Source organism: Pseudorasbora parva, chromosome 12 (genome assembly GCF_024679245.1).
Source record: "Pseudorasbora parva isolate DD20220531a chromosome 12, ASM2467924v1, whole genome shotgun sequence".
NCBI lineage: Eukaryota > Metazoa > Chordata > Actinopteri > Cypriniformes > Gobionidae > Pseudorasbora > Pseudorasbora parva.
The window spans coordinates 4,687,679-4,713,174 of NC_090183.1; the positions used below are offsets into that span (position 1 = coordinate 4,687,679).

The following is a 25,496-nucleotide window of genomic DNA, read 5'->3' on the forward strand; positions in this document are numbered from 1 at the left end:
GCACAATAAAAGATTGCAAAAGAAAATGTGAAAATGCTTAAAAGATAAAAAAAAGCACAAAGAAAACATCAAAAAGCATGAAAAGTAGAAAAGAGTAGAAAAAAATGTAAATGAATGAGAGTGAAAGTGTGAAAGAAAGCTTGAAAGTGAAAAGAGTGAAAAAAGAGAGCAAAAGCAAAAAAGAAAGTGAAAAAGAAATCACCAAAAAAGCATGAAAGACAGAGAGGTAAGAAAGTGAAAGAAATCATGAAAAAAGTATGAAAGTGTTAAAGCCGAAAGCGCAAATGAACAAAAGGGCGAAAGAATGTGTGAAAGCACAAAAGAAAAAGTGAGAAAGCATGATAGAAAGTGTGAAAGAGCGAAAGAAAGTGTACTGAAATGACAGCTGGTTTACCCTCTTTGCACTCCAGGGCGACTCTGGACTCCAGGTTGTGCATCTGCAGCTGCAGGCGTTTGAGCGTTCGGTCCGCGTCACGGGATTTGCGCTTGTAGGCGATGAGGATGATGATGATGACGAGGAGAAGAAGGCCTCCTCCTCCCCCGATCCCGATGATGGCGGGAAGCGTTAGCAGGCTGTCCGAGTAGATCTGCAGAGTTCCTGGAGAGTAGCGGAAACCTCCGGCCAGGATCTGCGAACACACACATAAACACACACATAAACACACACACACACACACACACACACACACACACACACACACACACACACACACACACACACACACACACACACACACACACACACACACACACACACTGAGCACGTCATGATGACTGACAGGTGTTAAAGGGCTTACTGCACAGACAACAGGAATTTAATTTTTCTTATGTAATAATATACACTCACCTAAAGGATTATTAGGAACACCATACTAATACTGTGTTTGACCCCCTTTCACCTTCAGAACTGCTTTAATTCTACGTGGCATTGATTCAACAAGGTGCTGAAAACATTCTTTAGAAATGTTGGCCCATATTGATAGGAGAGCATCTTACAGTTGATGGAGATTTGTGGGATGCACATCCAGGGCACGAAGCTCCCGTTCCACCACATCCCAAAGATGCTCTATTGGGTTGAGATCTGGTGACTGTGGGGGGCATTTTAGTACAGTGAACTCATTGTCATGTTCAAGAAACCAATTTAAAATGATTCGAGCTTTGTGACATGGTGCATTATCCTGCTGGAAGTAGCCATCAGAGGATGGGTACATGGTGGTCATAAAGGGATGGACATGGTCAGAAACAATGCTCAGGTAGGCCGTGGCATTTAAACGATGCCCAACTGGCACTATAGGGCCTAAAGTGTGCCAAGAAAACATCCCCCACACCATTACACCACCACCACCAGCCTGCACAGTGGTAACAAGGCATGATGATCCATGTTCTCATTCTGTTTATGCCAAACTCTGACTCTACCATCTCAATGTCTCAACAGAAATCGAGACTCATCAAACAAGGCAACATTTTTCCAGTCTGTCCAATTTTGGTGAGCTTGTGCAAATTGTCGCCTCTTTTTCCTATTTGTAGTGTAGATGAGTGGTATCCGGTGGGGTCTTCTGCTGTTGTAGCCCATCCGCCTCAAGGTTGTGCTTGTTGTGGCTTCACAAATGCTTTGCTGCACACCTCGGTTGTAACGAGTGGTTATTTCAGTCAAAGTTGCTCTTCTATCAGCTTGAATCAGTCGGCCCATTCTCCTCTGACCTCTAGCATCAACAAGGCATTTTCGTCCACAGGACTGCCGCATACTGGATGTTTTTTCCTTTTCACACCATTCTTTGTAAATCCTAGAAATGGTTGTGCGTGAAAATCTCAGTAACTGAGCAGATTGTGAAATACTCAGACCGGCCCATCTGGCACCAACAATCATGCAACACTCAAAATTGCTTAAATCACCTTTCTATCCCATTCTGACATTCAGTTTGGAGTTCAGGAGATTGTCTTGACCAGGACCACACCCCTAAATGCATTGAAGCAACTGCCATGTGATTGGTTGATTAGATAATTGCATTAATGAGAAATTGAACAGGTGTTCCTAATAGTCCTTTAGGTAAGTGCAGTCTGTGCTTTACAAGTCCGAAAAGAGTAGTTATTAAAACAAAACCGCAAAAAATTCCTCATTTGATATGCGAAAAGGTCAGCCTATCATGACAGAGGTTATTTACATATGAAAGAGTCTGTTTAAAGTCGGCATGAAAGGGAAGTTGTGCAAGTTTTTTCTTCCCTAATGTATATGAAATAGATTCTAGAACAAAAACAAATGTAGGGCGGGGCTTGATTTTATCTGTGGGGAATTGATTGGATGGTTGTGGTTTGCTATTGGTGGATCACATGTAAGTGACAGGTTGCCCCGCCCTCGTCATCAGAGAAGAGAAGCAGCAAGAGTGAGGGGTTATTCTGGGTTAAGTTATTCTGATTCAAGAATTAAAAACAATGAAGATGTGCATGGATAAATAATATGTAATAAACTACAATATTCCATAAAAAACAAGAACTGTCAATTGTAATTTCATGGTGACTTTAATTGTAAACAGAAAGAAAGTGGGAAAATGGTCATAAAAAAAGAAAACTATGGTACAAGAAACCAAGACTATTATTTTAAGTGGACTAATGCGGGCTAATGGGGGTCAAACGGGCTTGTGTGAAGTTTTATTCATAAGTAAACTGGTAAAGATACCAAGCTAAACGGCGGTCTCTCGCTGTCACAGCTTCGATATGGGTCATAATATATAGGTCGAGGACGAACATGTGTGTCAAAGCGTCTCTGGCGTTCTGCCTTCAGGCTTGTCTCATGCGGAAAGAGAGCAGACAGCTTGGGAAAAAACATCGGGAGCGGTGTTTTAATAACTCTGCCATATAAAATATAATTGAGCTTCATGTTCAGCAAATAAAGACAGCTATTTAAAGACGAAACTGACTACATGTAAATACAGATCTGCTTCTCAGTCTTTGCAAACTCAGTGTAAATAAATACAACACAAACCCCCAGAGAGCAGCGACAGAAACTCCCATCAGTAATCTGATGCTGAGAAACATGCACTGAAACGCAGGAGAAAAAAGATGAATGAGAAGAAGAGCCACAAACGAGACGGTGTGATAGTCGTGGGAAAGAGCAGAGCGCTGTAAGACAGAAGAAGAGAAGGGAATCACATCTGCATTGAAATGCACAACGCGGACACACTTACGGTGACTTTATGCTGACCGGTGACGTCTGGCCAGTCACACAGCAGCTGCGCCTCTGACACGGTCAACACACACGGTTTGTCACTGATCAGAACGGTGTAGTTCAACCTGTAGTTACCAGCAGCTGAAGGAATTAGATTTCTGCCCTGAAACACAAACACACATACAAACATGTTTACTTTTTATCATATTGTCATATACAGAAGAGCATCTTAAAATACTCCAGTGAACTAAGTAAGATTTCGTTAAACTACATTCTCTTAACCCAGTTAAATGTTCACAGCAGGTGGAGAGTTTAAGGCGTGGCTACTGCAGCAGGTGGAGAGTTTGGGGCGTGGCTACTGTAGCAGATGGAGAGTTTGGGGCGTGGCTACTGTGGCAGGTGGAGAGTTTGGGGCGTGGCTACTGTAGGAGGTGGAGAGTTTGGGGTGTGGCTACTGTAGCAGGTGCGAGTTTGGGGCGTGGTTACTGCAGCAGGTGGCGAGTTTGGGGCGTGGCTACTGCAGCAGGTGGAGAGTTTGGGGCGTGGCTACTGTAGCAGGTGGAGAGTTTGGGGCGTGGCTACTGTAGCAGGTGGCGAGTTTGGGGCGTGGCTACTGTAGCAGGTGGCGAGTTTGGGGCGTGGCTACTGTAGCAGGTGGAGAGTTTGGGGCGTGGCTACTGTAGCAGGTGGAGAGTTTGGGGTGTGGCTACTGCAGCAGGTGGAGAGTTTGGGGCGTGGCTACTGCAGCAGGTGGAGAGTTTGGGGCGTGGCTACTGCAGCAGGTGGAGAGTTTGGGGCGTGGCTACTGTAGCAGGTGGCGAGTTTGGGGCGTGGCTACTGCAGCAGGTGGAGAGTTTGGGGCGTGGCTACAGTAACAAGTGGAGAGTTTGGGGCGTGGCTACAGTAGCAGGTGGAGAGTTTGGGGCGTGGCTACAGTAGCAAGTGGAGAGTTTGGGGTGTGGCTACTGTAGCAGGTGGCGAGTTTGGGGCGTGGCTACTGTAGCAGGTGGTGAGTTTGGGGCGTGGCTACTGCAGCAGGTGGTGAGTTTGGGGCGTGGCTACTGCAGCAGGTGGAGAGTTTGGGGCGTGGCTACAGTAACAAGTGGTGAGTTTGGGGCGTGGCTACAGTAGCAAGTGGAGAGTTTGGGGTGAGGCTACTGTAGCAGGTGGTGAGTTTGGGGCGTGGCTACTGCAGCAGGTGGAGAGTCTGGGGCGTGGCTACAGTAACAAGTGGTGAGTTTGGGGCGTGGCTACTGCAGCAGGTGGAGAGTTTGGGGCGTGGCTACTGCAGCAGGTGGAGAGTTTGGGGTGTGACAGGGTTTCTCAAACTCAGTCCTGAAGGGCCTCAGTCCTGCAGAATTTAGCTCCAACCCTAACTAAACACACCTTCCTGTGATTTTCTAGTGATCCTGAATACCTTGTCTAGCTTGCTCAGATGTGTTTGATCAGGGTTGGAGCTTAACTCTGCAGGACAGCGGCCCTCTAGGATCGAGTTTGAGGAACCCTGGTTTGGGGCATGGCTGCTGTAGTAAATGGAGCGTTTAAAGCATAATATCTTACTGTTCTTTTGAATCGTTAAAGAGCCAGAATCCAAAAGTGAAATCTAAACATGTGAAGCACTGTTCACTTAAACTATTAAGCAAATCTTAAAAAAAGCTGAAATAAAATAAAAGCATAAATATTAGACCAAATTTTTTTTAAATTGATAATAATTAATAATATTAAATTACTTAAATGGATCTAAAAATAAATTAGTTAAATATAAATATATATATATATTTTTTTTTCACTCAACACACCCTACCTCTCTCTGACCAAGGGGCTTATGGGATGGCAAAACCCGAGGCAGAAGCATGCATAAATATTTGCATGCTTCATTTAGAGATGTGTGATACTGAAGGGCTCCATTTAATACGTAGACTCAACTCATATTGCACATTACCCAGAAGGTTTTGCATGTCAAATTGAATTGCGAAGATAATCCGATGCATGCAATTTTTCTGAAATTGTTTAACGCTGTGCATGAACTGAGAGACAGGACCTCAACCCCACAGCACCAACATTTTGATGAACTACATTTTTTGAAGTAAAAGTGAAATGTGTTTCCTGTGCAAAACCTGCTGGCTCAATGGCAGGGTTTGTGAGTGGTTTCCAGGGTGTTGCTATGCAGTTTCAAGTCCGTAGAGTTTAGCATTACATCAAAAATAAAGAAATACAGTATAAGTGCGATGAGTTCTCACACCCTTACCTTCAGTATCAGAGGAGAACCAGGTTTGAGCTCCTGCATGGACGGACCGAAGGGTTCAAAAACAGGATCGGGATAGAAATTGAAGGTCTCGTTCACCACCAGGAGCGCCTGAACGTTATCCATGATGAACCCGATCTCATCCGGCCCGCTGCCCACCTCCGAGAAGCCTCTTTCAGAGCCGGCCACGGACGGCACCAGACACACCATCACGGTGTTATTCAGCACGGTACAGTTCTGTGAGAGAAAGAGGAAAACATCATGGATTACTAAAGACACTAACGCTGCTTAAGAGCCAATAAAATGAAGACACAGAAAAACAGTTCAGATGAACAGATCAAGGAGGAGGAAAGGTTACGTTCGCCCTACGGGACTTTCTCTGGGCTTTATAGAGATTTTATGTTCTATATCCCGTCAGCCGTTAACATTTTAAAGGTTAAACTGGGAAAGGTGATTCAATGTCACACATGCGCTAAGAAAAACATGTGCAAGAACACAGGGCTTCGGTTGAACACACTTGTTTGTCTGTTCCTCTTGCTTTTAAGCTCAGAAGAGACCAAAAAACCCAATACAACTAGTCTATAGAGTAAAGGTATAGTCTTCTGCTCACCAAGGCTGCATTTATTTGATCAAAAATTTTCAATTGTTTTCTGTTAATTTATTTTAAAATTTATTTTAAAATGAAATATATGAATTTTCAGCATCATTACGTTTTCTGTGTCACATGATCCTTCAGAATTCATTCCAATATGATGATTTGTATATTTCTTTTCATTAAGGTGCTTAATATTTTTGTAGAAATACTGAAAAATCTTTTTTTGGGGGGTAAACTATTGGAAATACCTAAAGAGAGAAAGAGGGAGAGATAATAATGAACAGAATAAAATGACGAGAGAGAATAAAGTGGTGAGCTCAGTCTGCAGCAGTGAATCAATGTTAAGACACTTACGTTGACGGCACTGACGCTGCCGTATTTGGCTCTCATCTTCGGCTCTCTGACGGTGGCGAGGTTGTTGCCAGTGACTGTTAACAGGGTTCCACCACTAATAGAGAACAGAGAGCAAAACAACAGAGTAAACCTCAAGAAAACATGGATATCCTCTCAACCATCCATCACCTTACACAACACTTTCATTTCCTCCTGAAAGCCGCTTTAGCCAGTGGAGACTTTGGCTGAATGACAATTCGAACACTTCTGTGCACTAAAAGTACGCACTGAACTGCTGAAGGACGGTAAAGCCTCTCCTTTTAAAAATCTAGTGCACTACCAATCAAAAGTTTAGGGTCAGTAAGATTCATTTCTGAAGTAAATTATTTTAAAAAGGCATTAAATGGATCAAAAGTGATATTAATAATGCTATAAAAGCATTATTTATTTATTTCTATTTCAAATAAATGCCGTTCTTTTGACCTTTCTATTCATCAAAACATACTGAAAGAAAGGTTACCTCAAAAATATGAAGCAGCACAACAGTTTTTGACATTAATAATAATCAGAAATGCTTCTTGAGCAGAAAATCATCATATGAGAATGATTTCTGAAGGATCACGTGACACTGAAGACTGGAGGAATGATGCTGAACATTCAGCTTCAATATTTTGTTTTAGTTATATATTACATTTTTTGCTGTATTTTTGATCAAATAAATGCATCCCTGACTTTTGAACAGTAGAGCATATACTCAGAATTAAAAAATAAGTAAAAGACTTTTTTAAATGTGTAAAGAAACATAAAAACCCACGTTAAGTAAGTATAACTAGCATGCTGTTGCACAGACTAGTCAACGTTACCGTTCTGCCATGACGCTTTAAGCGTCGCTGATCACGGCCTATAGATTTTTTCATTACCTTTCTGGACGTGGACAGCAAAGTGTGCATACACTTACATTCAAAGGACAGAAAGCCCTCGGACTAAATATAAAATATCTTAAACTTTGTTCCGAGGATGAATGGAGGTCTTACGGGTGTGGAACGACATTGGGGTGAATCATTAATGAAAGAAATTTCATTTTTGGGTGAACAAACCCTTTAATGACGTCACCAGCGACTAGTCGACTCGACCTTAATCACATAAGGTCGATTTGTATGAAATAAAAGAAACATCAGACATGTGAAGATGAAACAGCTGTTATTTGTGTATGTGAACAGTGCTTTTAAATGTTGCAAACTAATTTCCACAATTTCAAGCACAAAAACGAACAGGGTCTCTCTCCTCACACTAGAGCTTGAACCCGTTTAACGCGTCTCTCTCTTCACACATCTCTCTCTCTCTCTCTCTCCTGTGGATGTGAAATGCTACTTCGCGGTTCAGAGCTGGTCTGTTTGCAGCTTTTCTCTGTCATCAGTTTTATGATGGGATGTTACTCAAACCTCCAGAGACGGAGCTGCAAACGCTCAAGCTAAAGCACCTGTGATCGCCACTAGTGGACACGCTCTCATCTAACTCACGGATTTAAACCTAAAGGAACAGGTCACACCTAGCGATGCTCCAGTCGGGCTCGATCTTCAGGATGCTGGGGTCGTCCGTGTAGTTGAACTTCACCTCTGGGTTTCTGAGCTCGGCTGCGTTTATGTCCACCATCACCGGGGTCCCGCCAGAACCCAAACCCGCCGGAGTCACACACACAATCTCACGGGAGCTCCGCCTGTCAAACACACACAACACAAGCAGAACTTTAAGCTTTCCTTCTGTTACAGAACTCGTATTACAGAAAACTGAAATTGCACAATATTGCACAAAAATGCTGGGTTAAAAACAACCTAAGTTGGGTTGAAAATGGACAAACCCAGAAGTTTGGGTTGTTTGAACCCAGTGAATGGACCCATTCAAACCACCCGGTTTCTGGGTTTGTCCATTTTCAACCCAACTTGGGCTGTTTTTAACTCAGCATTTTTTAGAGTGTTACATCCAGAGATAATTGATTGCAATTTAATTATTAAATTACAGCTGCGAGTAATGTAGTAAATATTTACTTCATTTAAAAATTGTGTTGTGCTGTAAAAATACTCTTATTTTTTGAAATTTTTAATTTATTTATTTTTTAAATATTTTATTTAATTACATAATTTATTTTATTTTTTATTTAATTACGCAGATTTATTTAATTACTTTTTAATACAATTTTCATATTTATTGATATATTTATTTTCCTTCTTATTCATTTTTATCCATTTTATTTTCAATGTAATTTATTTAAGCATTTTCTGCACATATACACATACGTAGAACTCATAACTAAATCATAATTATGAGTAATGTAGTAACTTTTATGATGATTTATTTCATTATATGTTTTTATTTATGATTTTTCGTCAAATATTTATACTTTTATTTATAAAATAATTTATAAGTATCTCATGCACATATGGGCATTTTATTGATCATGGAGCTATATTTAAAAAATATAAAATTAAGTACACAGAATTTGACTGGTTTTAATGCAGAATTAGATTTGAGAATAAGAGCAGCAGCACAAACTCATGTGAAGCGGAGCATGTGCATGAGCGCAGGGTGTGTGTGTGTGTGTGTGTGTGAGACGACACACTTTCACGAGGTTGCATCAGGTTTGAAGGTTCAAAGATCACAGAGTCACGGCTGCGAACACGACAGACTTAAATCTGATCAAACGAACACGTGCGTGTCTGACGGCACGTTTAGTCATGTGACAGATAAGATGAGGATGAGATTCGGTCTAAAGGTTTGTTCCCATGTTTGATCAGTCTCCTCTAGGTGTGCGTGAAGTTGCTGTGTTGCCTTGGCAACCGTGTTCACAACACACACTGGTTAAACCTGCCAGGTTCTGGATGTATTTTGACAAGACTGTCGTCACGATTGGCTCCGACAACACAAACCCATCAATCATTTCTGTTTGCTTTCAGACTTTAAGACAACTAAAAGAAATCAGTCCGTTCCTGTCTGATGACAATGTTATTTTAAAGATACTACATTATACATCTTCCTGAGACAATAAAGTCATAAAATGACTTGCATTAACCCATGTTTCACCCTTACAATAAAGTACCAGTCCCATCATTTAGCAGTGGTGAAGGGAAGATTTCACACACCATAATCAAAAGATAAACAAATTAAGATATCATATTTTGTGTAACGATTTTTTTATATATACATATTGCACAATACAGCAGTAAGTTTTTTTTCTCTCTCCATTATTATAATACATTAAATCACCACAAAATATACTGGTTTAGGGATGAAATATAGTATTTAAATAGTATTTCAATAAATTCAATCAAAACCTTTTTTGATTGAAGTTATTTAGTGATGTTTATACACTATTATAGGTGTTAAGCTTAAAGGGTTCGTTTTTGAAATCGGTTCATCACTATATAAGTCATTATTAGGTTTTACTTAGTTTGGCTGAAATAAATAACTTTGTTCACCCAAAAATGAAACTTCTGTCATTAATTACTCACCCTCATGTCGTTCGACACTCGTAAGACCTCCGTTCATCTTCAGAACACAGATGAAGATATTTTTGTTAAAATCCGATGTCTCGGACAGGCCTTCATTGACACCAATGTCTAGGGCTGGGATGGTTACCGTTTTAACTCAATACCGCGGTCACATGACGCCTACCGCAGCCTTCATATTTTTTTCATATTGTTCACTTTATTGTGATGGACGATGACATCGTAATTTTTTAAATTTGTATACAAATATATAATTTACTATAGGCTACTCTGGATTTTATCTCTTTACATAAATACTATTTTCTACTTAAAAACTATAATTTTGTTATTTTACTAACCCAAAAAAGACTCATCCGCGATTCCGCGCTAGGTTGCACGTGAGGGAAAAAAAGTAGCTTGCTTCCAGAGGAGTTGTGCACTTTTTATTTTATAGGCCTATCTACATACTTTTTTTAACTTAAAACTATAATTTCATTATTGACTCAGTGTTTTGTATGTGAACGTTGCTTTACGTGATTATTACCACAGGAGTGAAGCACTTACAAGGGAAATAAATTTGCAGATGTTACTCAGGCTATGGATTCATGCCGAATGAGAGAGGGAGGGTTAGCCTGACAAGCCTGACCCACATCAAGATGTTTGGTCTGGAAACTCACCATTGACGGCTCAATCTGAGGGGCGGATAAACGGTTGTCTTTCAAACTCCCTCTGCACACGATAGGATAGCGTTACAACCAACCAGAGCAACGACGGTGAAGCGGAGCTTGTTGACAGATTAAACATTCACCGTATCCGGTCGGCTAAACTCAGAACACATCTTCCCTTCTTAAGAATGACTTCAGTGCTGTTCTTTGTTCTTTTCTCAGAGAAAAGCTTAACTCCAAGTCTTCCAGAGTCGCGGTCAAAGCTGATTTGAAGGACCGCCGTTCGCCAGTTTCTGTGTTTACTAGAAGCACGCAAGCGCAACTCGGCCGTCGTCATTATGGCCCCGCCCACCGACTCTATACACGATGTGATTGGTCCGGCAAGAGTTTGGCGTTTACAGCTCAGAAGTGTATTGAGAGTTGCTAGACGACACTTGCGGGCAGATTAGATTTGCTGCCGCTAGGGTGCGTCTAGATTTCTAGGCTAAGGGAGGCTGAGCCCAATTTAAGATTTGCCAGCTTTGCGATCTGGTCATCCAAAAATATTTAGATTTCCATAAATTTTAAAAAATAGGCATAACGTTAGTCCATTTTATCCCACGGGACATCTCGTTTCTTTTTCCAAATCTTAATAAATACATTTTATTTAACACAGTTTGTGCTTGTTATTAGACTTGAGGCGCGTCAAGTTTATCGGTTTTACTTTCGTTTTCTCTAGCAGTGCATAATCAAACATAGCCTAAATGTCTTGACCCTGTGGAAGATCAAATTCGCTATTCAGACATTTTACAACAAGTGTTGCTTTGCAACATCAGGAGAAAACATGTAGACGAAGATATTTAAAGAGGTGTCTATCCAGCTCATGTCCCACATTCATCTCAAAGCTCAGAGCGGCACGACACATCTTTTGCACAGTTTGTGGGGAAATAGGTTATGGAACAAATATTTAATATTTAATTTTTTTACATTCTTAAGATTACCATTATTTACTTATGTTACCATTATTTACCTATAATCAATTTCGCGTGTCAAACTTCTGAAATCACGTGACATTGGTGATGCGAATCCTGAATCTGTAGTGAGATGGGCTTTGTAAAGACGTCTTTAGTGCCTTTATGGGTCTTGAGAGAGGAAATGACATTGGTGTCAATGAAGGCCTTTCTGAGCCATCGGATTTCAACAAAAATATCTTCATTTGTGTTCAGAAGATGAAAGAAGGTCTTACGGGTGTCAAACGACATGAGGGTGAGTAATTAATGACAGAATTTTTATTTGCCATAATCATTTTTGGGTGAACTAACCCTTTAAATGTGATGTTGAGGTTTAAACTGTTACAGTGTTTCAGTGTTGAAGGTGTCACAGTGTTGACTGACTGAAGTGAAAGCACGTTCAGATGAGCAGTACCTCTCGAAGCGGCAGGTGTTGAGTCCGATCTTGATGGAGACGGAGCTGCCCGCGTTCAGATGGCTGCCGTGAATGGTGATTCTCGTTCCTCCGGAGATCGGCCCGTATGACGGCAGCACACGCGTGAAGTACGGCGACTGGACAGGAGTATGTGAAGGGAAATCACTTTAACCTTTTGAATGTCATACATTCAGGTGCTAACACTCCTAACACCCAAGACTAGAGAAGCTGTCCTCGTCTGGTCTTATGTGTGACATGAGAAGCAAATCTGTGTCAGCGTGACCCTGAACTCACCACAAATGTGAAGGCTTTAGGAGACACGGCCCTGTAGTCCGGCAGACAGTCTCGGACACACACTTCCACCTGAGCTTCCTGGACACGGTAACCTGTGGCATCAGCCAAACGACACACAATCCTGGAGAGAGGGAGAGAGAGAGGGTCTTAGACGGGTCTGGACACAGCCACTGGCACTCACCGTTCAAAACAATGATTGAGCAGCCGAACATGACAGACGGGTTTCATGAACACACACCACTGTAATGAGACGCAGTAAAACCCTCGCTGGGCTGTAAAACGCTCTCTGTGATTAATGGAACGGACAGCGAACCCTCCCATCATGCCCCGGGGCGGCTCGTCCTCCATCTGCAGTGAGTTATTAACCGGCCTGCGTCCGCGCCGAGCGTTTCTTTGGCCGATGGCTCAAACTCAGCAGCTTACAGCAAATGGCAAAACAGTTTTCTGTGTTCTGTGCTTGTTTTTTTGTAATGCCCTGCCATGCAGCACCGGGACAGAAAACAGTCGCATTTGAACGCGTTTAAGTTAGAAAGCGATTCCAGCAAACAGACGTCAATGCTTTTCAATGAGATATATGGTGATAATACAAGTTAAAGATGCACCGATATTAAAATGATGACCTATAAGGGCCGTTTACACCAAGACATTAACGAAGAATAACAATAAAAGTATAGTTCTAAAAATCGTTTTAAATATAAAAGAATATGATATATATTTCAGAATTGATGAACGATAAAAACATTGACAGCCAATCAGAACCCATCCTGCTTTAATGAGCTCGAATTTAAAGCTGCAGACGACATTAACTGTAGCGTTCGCTTATAATAAACAGAACAATATCATGCATTGATGTGGACGCTCATATAGTTATTAAGATTTATAGTTAAGCTCTGCAAATTTTCAAAGATTAAAGAGGAGATTAATGGAGTTATTGTCCCCCAAAAGCAAGAAGCGATTCTGAACTGAAACGAGCCGTCAATAATTCCAGTCTCACTTCCTGCTGAACTTGATTAACCTGTAAATAATTAGCATAATGCCAGTCCATTGGCTGCCGACGAGCATCGTCTGCTTTGCCCCGCCCTCAAACACTGTAGTTGTCGCTGAGACTGGAAGAGTTTGGTTCGTGTTGTTCATGTGGAGAAGATGATGTTTTCTGCTGACAAAGCAAATCCACTGATGAGATTGATACGGTAAAACCAACGCCATCGGTACTGTTCGTATCACTGTGCATCATAAGCTGAGAATCAAATATGACAATGAGCATTTGTTTCTGACCAATCACAACAGACTGGGCCATCTGACCAATCAGATCAGAGCAGCTCTCAGAAAGGCGGGGTTTAGAGAGACTGAATCCTTTATCGAAACGTTTCAGACACTGAGAGGAAACAGCTGATGCTGCAATGGATACTATGAGAAATTGTGTGTTTTTTGACCTTTGACGCATGTAAACCTATTGTAGGAGACTCCAAAACAAAATTAGGAACCTTTAAAGTAGCATAACGGGCACTTTAAATTGAATTGCAACACAGAAACTTTGTGTGTATCAGACACTCACTGCTCCGCGCTGACGTATTCCTCCTCGATGGGCTGACAGGCCACTTTGCCGATCCTCACTCCGTTCTGGATGTCTTTAAACTGCAGGCCCAGATTCTCTCCGCTGATGGTCAGTCTGGTGCCGCCCTGCCGTGGACCGGTCTCAGGAAACAGCTGAACCAGGACAGATCAACAGAAGAACATAAAGTGACTATTTCTTAAAAAGCAATAGTTTGGTGAAGAACATCAGATCCAAGTTGATCTGCGGTCGCCGAGACCTTCAGCCAAACGGCGCAGGAGACAAGCGCAAACATCGCGTGGAGAGCGAAACCAGAAGCACAGAAACAAACAGTAATTGGTTTCAGAGGGACCTGCTTTAATTTGACATTCACACATTTTTACAGATAGACGGATGAAGACACGGAAGCGCAGCTTGAGAGAGAGTAAAGCAGAAGAGCAGAGAATAGGTGTACATCTTCTGAACAGATGGCTCTCAAAGCGCCTATGGTGTTCTAATAATCCATGTGATAAATTAATTCTCCTCCAAATTAAATTAACACCTAATCTAATAAGTAAAAGACGACAGCGGCGCCGCACAGATAGAGCGAGCGCATGAGAAATCGAACGACGAGAACAAAGGAGGAGTTTAATTAACACGAGGGGATGTAAATTTAGTAAGTAGACGTTCTAAAAGTTACATTTAGTATTCCTCTGGCAGGAGAATTTGGAAGTCTACTTCGAGAGAAACAGAGAGACAGACAAGAACTGAGTCTGTTTAAGTCCAGAAAGAAGAAAACTGTCCCTCATCAGCACCTGTACCATCCTCTGTGTGGAACCACTCATGATAAAGGGTTCGACAGGCATTCGATCAGCTAATGACACAAAGAGAATATTGTATTCAATATGACTCTTTAATAATAATAATAATAATAATAATAATAATAATAATAATAATAATAATAATGCAATAGTTTATAATATTTACAGATTTTAATTTGATTTAATAACAAAATATCTTGAATAATAACATAAATAATTAATAATAATTATTATGTTATTAATCAATAAAAAATATTTAAATATGTAATCAACAAACATTATTATTGTAATAATACTACAGTACTGTAAATGTCTTTTTTTATCATTAAACCAACAATAACAATACTAATAATATTCTATTTAAATAATAATATATAATAATAATGATTATTATTTATAATAATATTAGTTTGAATTATAAGCAATAGCAGTTTACAGATTTTTTAAAAAGTAAATAAAATATTATTTTGATGATTATTGAACAATAAATAACAACAACAATTATATTGTTATTATTAATCTAATATTTTATTTACATTTATAAAACAAAACATTTAAATATTTAATCAATAAACATTTATTGCTATACTATTTAAAGTTAATAAGTATAGTTATAGTTAATAGTTAATTTAAAACTTATAGTTTTAAATTAACTATAAGTTAATTAAAAAAAAGTATATAATTAAATGAAATACTCTAATATTTAAAGAATAACAGTAAAATTATAATACTGACATTTAATTCTTTCGTGCCTTTCAAACATTAAAACCGGAGACCATAAAAAGTATTTTTTTAATACTTAAATGATCTAATGTTTGAATGCAAAGAAAGACAGAAAAAGATGGAGCAGCATTTAATGTTTCAGTATCCCTGCATTCAATAAATGTGTCCTAAATGCTTTTGGAAACTGAAAGTTTCTCCTTGGATATACGCAATTCACCGCCTTCCTCTTCAGGCTGGAAAATCTGTACAAACCTATGAAAAGACAATCTGTGGTTTGCTGCGTAACTGACCTTGGTGATGCGCGGGTGCGTGCAGCGGCTGTTGCCGGCGGTGGCGTGCATCCATGTGTTCTCCGGCTGGACACATTCCTGCCGCAGAGAGCACTTCCTGTCCTGAACGCACCAGCCGCACTCGAAACTGGGGTCGGCCTTCAGACACAGACCACAGCTCTCCCTCAACGCATAACACTTGTACAGGTGCGCTGCAGAGGGGAAGAGTATGGACACACTGAACCTCAGGGAATCATCTCAAGCTCATGCTCAATAAATAAATCAAACGTAACACTGTGAAGCTGCTTTAAAACAACCGTCATTGTATAAGCGCTACATAAATAAAGTTGATTGATTGATTGAGGATGGAGAACATTCCAGCTCGCAGCTTCGAGAAGTGCAACAGAAAAGCTTCTTCCTGGAAAATGTTCAAAGAAAGAAAGAAAACAAACAAACAAACTTATATTAGATTAAATTAAGAAAGTAAATAAATGAGTAACAAGATGTATTAATTAATTAATGAAAAACAAGACAATACATAAATAAATAAATTAAAAAAAAGATGAAAAATGTTTTTTATTAAAATAAATAGATTTGTGAAAATAATTATAATTTAATAAAATAAATGAAATATTACATTAAAATTAAGTTAAAATAAGTAAATAAATGGATAAAAAGATTTATATTAAATAATAAAAAATGTAAATAAACACATTAAAATAAATATATAAATGAATTAAAATGGTGTCAAAATAAGATGAATAAGGTTAAAATAAATCAATATAGATTTAAATAAATAGATATATAAAATTATATTAATTATGAATAAATAAGAAAATAAACATACAATTAAATATATAGATATATAAATTAAGTAAAATTATGTCAAAATAATAAAATATATAAATAATAAGATTAAAATGAATACAATTTTGATTAAAAACAAATACAAGATCAACACATTTCAATTTAAAAAATCAATCAATCAATCAATCAATCAATCAATCAATCAATCAATCAATCAATCAATCAATCAATCAAAAAGTTCAGAGCCATAATGAGAAGAAAAACACGATCATTAACAATGTAATAATTCATCTAATGGAAACTAAACATTTGCCAAATAATATTTACATATTTTTTAGATGTGGGTGATATTTGGGGGTCTGTGGCATCAAACAGACAGAAAGCCCTCACGGCATCTCTCTCTATCCTGAGCCTCATAGTTAGAGAGAAGAGATACGAAATATCCCACATCTGACTGTTAACGAACGCCAGCATGAGTTCAAAATGATACTAGCATTAGCAATAAGCAACGAGCAGCACAGGAATCCTTTATTACAATACTGCATCTCCTCTTCCTGCTTACAAACTGTGAAAGCACACTTATTCACACGAGCCAAAGATGCTCTGAAACATTTATAAATGCTGCAACTCTCTGCAGTCTCCCGTGAAGGTTGCTAGGCTACCGGCTACAGCATACCGCAGCGGTTGTCGTGGTTACCTTGTATGTTTTGAGGGTTGTCGATGATGAAGTTTCCATTCCACACCACAGACAGATCAACGGGGAGATCGCTGATGTCACTTCCTTCATAGTCATACTGCAACACAAATTAAATGTAATGGGATTAAAACGTGCATTAATAAGTACAATTTTTATATGAACAGCGTGACCACACTAAACTGGCGAGGGTCAAGCTTTAACATGTTAGCGAGCTCCTGAGGTCACATGTCTGGCTATCATCAGACCAAGCTCGATTTAAGATTGAACATTGGTCTGGGGAGTCTGGTCTGTATTTTCTACTGCACAAGAGGCGTGATCAACGAGCATAATTCAAATGACTCTGTACGCAATTCGACAGTCCTTCAACCAATCAGACCACAAGAGGCGTAATCAACAGACGACGACCCATCTCTTCTCTATCTGTCATCATGTTAAACCCACCAATAGCGCGCCAGCTGGATAAGCCAGTCTGTGATTGGTTCCCACAAAAGTGTAAGAAGCAGAAGAAATGAATGTACGGGTTTCCAGACCGAGTTGCCGGGCGAAATCAAATCGCCGGCAGATCAGCATGGGTTTACCCAGTCTAGTCACATGGGACTGTTCTCGACCTCTGCTCTGTTTTATTAATATATTATTTACGCATGTATGATCCATCATGCATGTATGAAGGGTTTACAGAACAATGTCCATCTGAACTCGTGTCTTTGGTCACCCGGAGGAAAGGGCAGAAGATATCAGGACCAAAAAACATCCGTCAGCGACTCGTATCAAAGTTTCAGAGTCTGGTCTCCCACTGGACATCTTTCTTCTTTTATTTAACGTAATTGTTGTCTGCTCATAATACTGTAGGTTCAGAGAGCAGCTTCAGGTGTGCAGCGATTCGCTCGTGTCTATTAAACCTGACAGAATCATTGAGATCTGAGTCGGCACAGCAGTCGTCGTGTACAGGTATAAATCACAGAAGTACTGGAATAAAAGTTAACAGTTCAGATAAAAACACAGATGTTTAAAATGCGATCAAAATAGATTTAATCACCTTTTGAAATAAAATTCATATCAATTACATTTTTACACCAGTTGATGGCGACAAGTGACTGTTGAAAAATTGATCTCATTGAATTATTCATTCAAGAGATTTGTTCAAAAACTCAGATTCCTCCGGTAATGAAACAAGCAAAGTCTTTTGAGTCATTCAATCATTCATTCAAACATTTTTATTTAACTTTTTATAAAGTAGATTAACTAAATATTTTAAATAGACTGCAGCAACAAATAGTATGCTGTTTAACTGTCTTTTCAGACTCTTGTTAGAATTGTGATGTTACAATAATAGTAATTATTCTCAATTTATCCAGGATCGTGCAGATCTAACATTTATCAAAGTTAACACATTTGTGTCACATTACGTTACACTTTATTAGATTTACATATATTAAATCATTTAATAATAGTTGTTAATATATTTAATATAAAAAATAAGGTTTGCAGTCACGACCGCCATCATGGATGAGACACAAGAGGAGAGGAGGAGGAATATTCATGTGTTGGTGATAGTGAAGTCAAACACACACAGAGACACGGAGAGCGCGACAGAAGAGAGATTAATGAAGGAGCACTACAGCGCTTCACCGAGAACGGCAACGCGGAGGAATAAATAAATGAAACGCTTCAGAAAGAGAGTGAGAGGGATTCAGTACCAGTCGTGCTCAGATAATTGGTTATTTTGAGAGCAGGCTTGCATTCAGTTGTTAGAAAGCAAAGCTCCCCCCAACACACACACACACACACACACACACACACACACACACACACACACACACACACACACACACACACACACACACACACACACACACACACACACACACACACACACACACACACACACACATCTAATCACATATAAGCGATAACAGTGATGCCTGTCTTAGTATAAAGCACACACTGTCATTCATTATTTCCATCTGCACTCGTGAGCCACAGGTAATTAACTAAGCACTAATGATTTGGGCTCTCATTAGTTGAGAAATGAAACATGATTTATGTCCTGAATAAGAGCTCTGGTCTTACATGTATGTTATGGTAATGGCTTCGCCCTGCAGGCTGCAGACGTGTGATCGATTCATTTGGCGAGAGACTGACGTGTTTGAGCAGCCGGTTAACCTCTCACCGGCGTGGGAAGACGAGCGCTCGCCTAATTAAATGAACGAGAAATGACACAGCGAGGCTGAAGAGGACAGTGTGTTTGAGTGTGTGCGCGCATGTGTGTGTGAGTGGCCTTTATCAGGTGACAATCACTTCTAAGTTTGATTTCATTTACTAATATACATGTTCTATATAAAGTGAACACAGCAGAACACACACTTCCTATTTCCTTGTCTTACCAAGATTATTAACATAACCCCAAAAACACAGTAAAACTAATTTATGTAAAAGTGAAAATGGGAATAATCCATTAATGCATGCACAAATATTATAAGTGCATAAAATATAGTGTAAGTGCATAAATAAATGCAATGAATGCGTGCACACACATTTTCCAACTAACTCTGGATACTGATAAAGTGTCATCATAATCAGACTAATAACATCAAAATATTTGTTGTACTACGCTTTTTAATACTTAAGTAATTTAAGTAATTTTCCAAAGATCCAAATAAAATATAACTATATAAGAACAACTGAAACTAAATCAAATAAAACTGAAGTTACAAACGTACTCCATAAAGATTTAAAAATACATTTTGTATTTTGTCATTGAAATTTTGTTTCAAAAGCATAGCAGGTCAAGTTATTGTGTGTGTTCTTTTGTTCTGTGGGCCGTCACAGAAGTGATCAGACGGTTGGCGGTTCAAGTCTCATGAAGGGTGTTGATTTAGTGGCGTTCAGCTTTAATGATCTTGTCCTTCCTCTGACCCCGAGTATTGTGTCCCGGAGCAGGACCCTCGCTGTGGGAACATGTCTCAATGCCCCCGACACTAGGATAAGGTTCAATGGGGTTCTGTAAAGAATCCTAGGGTGCATTTTAAAGCCAAAATGGTTCTCCATAAGGAGAAATGAATTAAATGATTGCATAGTGATCAAATATGCTTACAGGCCGTTTAATGCATTAAAGTTAATTACAATTAAAACTATGAATACAATATATAAATCCATAAAATGATGGAACCCCTACAAGTTATATATAGAGTGCCTGAAAAAAACATTTAATCTTCCATAAACTGTAGAAGTTTTACTTCTAAGATTGTACAACTAAAGTGTTCTCATATCAAACTCATCTCATTCAAACAGATTTGTTGCTTATTCAAAGATATACACACATAAAAAGCAACAGAGATGAGTACAGGATAAAACTGCAATACATTAAATGTTGAAATACTTTTATATTGCTGTTTCCATGGCTTATTTTATCATCTACACATCAGTTAAGATTAAAAGAATGCATTATTCAGATTCATCTTCATACAATAACTACCATTACAATAATAATTATTCTCAAGGCCCTTCCATATTCAGTTGTAAACTTTATTTCTCCTGAGTATTAATAATTTAAACCAGGTCTATGTCTGCTGTCCTAACACTCGCACACACTCTCTTTCACGCACATGCACACACTTACACTCACTCTTTCTCTCTGACACACACTCACTCTCTGGAGCAGGTGCAGTGGGTTTCTAAAAGCCTCTTCTGCTCCTGAACGGCCTCCGGCTACTGTTTCTATCTCTCCTCTTCCTTTTTCGTTTCATTTTTCTTTCCCGTAGCATCTATTACTGCTGTGTCGCTCTCACACTGTAATTAATCATCATTTTTTATCGGTGTCTCCTCTAATTGGTTCTCATCAGAACTTTGCTGCAGCTCACACACACACACCTGCCACCGTCATCAGCTGTACGAGCCCTGCTCTGTTCGTTTCTATTCTCCGTTCAGCCTGTTTTCTGATAAACTGAAAGAGCTTCATAAAGGAAGATGAATTAAACACGACGACAGTCTGAGCTGATACTGTACGTCAGTCTTACGGTCTCAAATAAAAACACGAAAATGTGATACCAAGCATATTTGATGAAACCATAGAAAGAGATGTACAATAAGTGCATTTGTAACATTTCCTCACTACTATATATTGACACACGGTCAACTGTTAGTGGCATTATAACAAAGTGGAAGCAATTGGGAACAACCACAACTCAGCCATGAAGTGGTAGGCCACGTAAAATAACAGAGCGGGGTCAGCGCATGCTGAGGTGCACAGGTCAGTCGCCAACTCTCTGCAGAGTTAATAGCTACAGACCTCCAAACTTCATGTGGCCTTGTTCAGATTAGCTCAAGAACAGTGTGTAGAGAGCTTCATGGAATGGGTTTCCATGGCGAGCAGCTCATCCAAGCCTTACATAACCAAGTGCAATGCAAAGCATAAGATGCAGTGGTGTAAAGCACGCCGCCACTGGACTCTAGAGCAGTAGAGATGTGTTCTCTGGAGTGACCAATCACGCTTCTCTGTCTGGCAAACTGATGACCGAGTCTAGGTTAGGCAATTGCCAGGAGAACAGTACATGCCTGACTGCATTGTCCCAATTTTAAAGTTTGGTGGAGGAGGGATTATGACGTGGGATTGTTTTTCAGGGGTGTGGCTTGGCCTCTTAGTTCCAGTGAAAGGAACTCTTAATGCTTCAGCATACCAAGACATTTTGGACAATTTCATGCTCCCAACTTTGTGGGAACAGGTGGGGGGGGGGGGGGGGGGGGCCTTCCTGTATTAACATGACTGCGCACCGGTGCACAAAGCAAGGTCCATAAAGACATAGATGAGCGATTTGGGTGTGGAGGAACATGATTGGCCTAAGCAGAGTCCTGACCTCAACCCGATAAAACACCTTTGGGATGAATAAGAGTGGAGACAGTGAGCCAGGCCTTCTCATCCAACATCAGTGCCTGACCTCACAAATTCTAGAAGAATGGTCAAAAATGTCCATAAACACACTCCTAAACCTAGTTGAAGCTGTTAGAGCTGCAAAGGGTGGCTCAACTCCATATTACAAAGAAGATTAAGAATGGGATATCATTAAAGTTCATGTGCATGTAAAGGTAGGTGTCCCAAAACTTTTGGCAAAATAGTGTAAATTCTTAATACTTCTATTCAGCAAGGACACAAACATTATCAAGTGACATTTATGAAGTTTTCTGTTTCAAATAAACTGTTATTTTTAACTTTATGCTATTAAAACAAATGTAGGCCTATGTTTTCACAAACATCTGAAGCAGCACTCTTTTCAACACTGATAATAATCAGAAATGTTTCTTGAGTATCAAATCCTCATATTAGAATGATTTCTAAAGGATCATGTCATGTGATACTAGACTGGAGTAATGATGCTGAAGAAAATGTAGCTTTGAATGCAGGAATACATGACATTTTAACAATACATTCATATAGAAAACAGCTATTTGAAATAATATTTCAAAGGCTTTACTGTTGTAATGTAATTGTAATTTTTGCGCCTTGGTGAGCAAAGGGTGTATATACCGGTACTCAGCTCAGAAATAAATGTGTAATCATCTAACTTGACAGGCCCTTCAAACCACATTTCCCATGAGCCTCTCTCACTTCCTGCTGTCCATGTGCAGCTGTATCCAGTCAGAGGAATGTCAGCTGTGGTTTTCCCATGCATACGAGCGCCAGCTCACGATCAGAGCTCTGAGCGTCTGGATGCGGTTCAGACGCCGCAAGGAAGGAGGCTGAAGAGGAGGAGAGAGTTTGTGTGTGACGCTGATGCAGTTTTTGGGTCGGCTTTGACCACTAGGGTGCAAGAAGAGCCTTCAGATGGAAACCACAATAACACAATACAACCGTATCGTCCAGAGAGAAACACACAGCCAAATCCAGACAACAAGAAGAGCTTGTGTCCAAAAACACACGCCCATCTAGACAGGCCTGACTGTTTATAATGCTCAAACTCGGCCAAATAAGTTTCTGCTTTCAACTAATGGACAGCAGGACGAATCCTTCACCATCTGTGCTGCTTCAACAAAACAATGAGACACTGTCTCTGTGTGTGTGTGTGTGTGTGTGTGTGTGTGTGTGTGTGTGTGGACATAAATACTGTTCTCATCTAGCATTCTTTTTATTAGATAAATGAGCCAGTTATTAAGTATGTTTGTAACAATGTGTTCACATTTATCTTCCCACTTCGGATAAATAACCAGAACACACACACACACACACACCACACACACACCACACACACACCACACACACACACACACACACACACACACACACACACACACACACACACACACACACACACACACACACACACACACAGAGACACAGAGAGACAGAGAGAGACACAGACACACAGAGACACAGAGAGACAGAGACACAGACACAGAGAGACACAGACACACACAGAGACAGAGAGAGACACAGAGACACAGACACACACAGAGACACAGAGAGACACACACACACACAGAGACAGAGAGAGACACAGAGACACACAGAGACACAGAGAGACACAGACACACACAGAGACACAGAGAGACACAGACACACACAGAGACAGAGAGAGACACAGAGACACAGAGACACACAGAGACACAGACACACACAGAGACACAGACACACACAGAGACACAGACACACACAGAGACGCACACAGAGACACAGACACACACAGAGACGCACACAGAGACACAGACACACACAGAGACACAGAGAGACACAGACACACACAGAGACACAGAGAGACACAGAGAGACACAGACAAAGAGACACAGAGAGACAGAGAGAGACACAGAGAGACACATAGACACACAGAGACAGACAGAGACAGACAGACAGAGACACACAGAGACACAGAGAGACACAGACACACACAGAGACACACAGACAAACATACACACGTCTGGTCCATATCTTTGTGTGGATTCTCCCTAGACGTAATGGTTTTTATACCGTACAAACTGTACATTCTCTCCCCCTACAATGGCCCTAAACCTACCCATCACAGGAAACATTCTGCATTTTTACTTTCCAAAAAAAACTCCTCCTGTATGATTTACAGGCATTTTGAAAAGTGGAGACTGCTGGCTGGTCTCCACAATGTAGGTGATCTTAGGTTTTACTATCCTTATGGGGACATTTGGTCCACACAATGTAATATAAACAAGGACAGACACACACGGACACACACACACACACACACTGACACACACACACACACTGACACACACACACACACTGACACACACACACACACACACACACACGGACACACACGGACACACACACGGACACACACAACAGTAGATTAGCATTCTCATTTTTCTATTGATCTGTTAAGACCCAGCACACATTATCAGTAGTGTCACATACGCTGGCAGGTCTGTATGTACATGCATGTGTCTGATATGACCATGTGACAGGAGCTCAGCTCATTGATTTAGACTATCGGATTCAGACTAAACTTCCGTCAAGGTTTCAAATCAATGCAGCACTGCTGATGTTAATGCGAAGATTATATCAGCATACAGCGATGATCAATTTCACTGCGAGTTACTCTATGCAAGGACGTGTTTGCAAAGACTCAAGCAAGCTCAATTTCACATCACATCTGTAATGTTTTGGACCACAATTAAAGGCACGATATGTAGTTTTTCGCTGCTAGAGTTCACCTATTCAAAACAAAAGCGTAGCTTGATGATGGCAAGATTGACCGTGGATTGACGGGCCGGTGGAAAAGAATCGGGACGGCACTCGAGCAGAAATCATGTTCATGGATGAGATTATTAACGTTACTGTAGTACGAAGCAGAACATGAGCGATTTTTAATAAGAGTCGTGAGCGAAATGCGTCTCGATAGCAGCAGGGCTTTTATTATGCCACAGTCGCCGCTTCCGCTTCTTCCGCTCATTTATGTAACGCAATGTGGTTTATCATATTAGATATGATATGAACAATGATTCGTTTTCTGTGGATGAATGTATCCAAACAGTTGCTCACCTGTCTAAAAAAAACCATAATATATTAAAGCATAAATCGAAAATATGATGTCATTGATCGGCGACGCACGGACAAGGTTCGTGTTCTGGTTAAAATTGCTCATTTCTCTGGATTTAAACATTCTTCAAAATATCTGTGATAATGTAAGTACACAAAATATATAACATTACTTTAGTGTTTTTTTATCTTTTAATCCAAATATCGTGCATATTGTGCCTTAAGTCAAGTTCATGGTGCATTCTGAGCACTGCCACATGAGGCGCTGTAGTGGACATTAAACATGCGGCCAATAGCTTGCCGTCAGTAAGACTTTAATGTTTTCACAAGAAGTCTCTTCATGTCAATATGATGTTTTACTGCTCAAGAAATACTTCTGATTATTATCAATGATTAAAAAGCTGTGCTGCTTCATATCTTTGTGATGAAAACTGTGATGCTTTTTATTTTTCAGGATTCTTTGAAAAA

The 25,496-nt window shown here is 39.9% G+C and overlaps 1 protein-coding gene across 1 annotated transcript in view; it reads right to left on the reverse strand.

Annotated features, from left to right (window-relative positions):
- plxna1b (plexin A1b) overlaps nucleotides 1-25,496 on the reverse strand; it is a 150,535-nt gene that overhangs the window by 22,120 nt on the left and 102,919 nt on the right. Inside the window, exons 11-20 of the mRNA XM_067458837.1 lie at nucleotides 17,030-17,126; nucleotides 15,547-15,737; nucleotides 13,737-13,888; nucleotides 12,182-12,302; nucleotides 11,888-12,024; nucleotides 7,886-8,053; nucleotides 6,358-6,451; nucleotides 5,412-5,645; nucleotides 3,183-3,326; nucleotides 395-629 (exon numbers count right to left, since the gene is read on the reverse strand). Coding sequence (XP_067314938.1) covers nucleotides 395-629; nucleotides 3,183-3,326; nucleotides 5,412-5,645; nucleotides 6,358-6,451; nucleotides 7,886-8,053; nucleotides 11,888-12,024; nucleotides 12,182-12,302; nucleotides 13,737-13,888; nucleotides 15,547-15,737; nucleotides 17,030-17,126 — 1,573 coding nt within the window. The remainder of the gene's footprint in view (nucleotides 1-394; nucleotides 630-3,182; nucleotides 3,327-5,411; nucleotides 5,646-6,357; nucleotides 6,452-7,885; nucleotides 8,054-11,887; nucleotides 12,025-12,181; nucleotides 12,303-13,736; nucleotides 13,889-15,546; nucleotides 15,738-17,029; nucleotides 17,127-25,496) is intronic.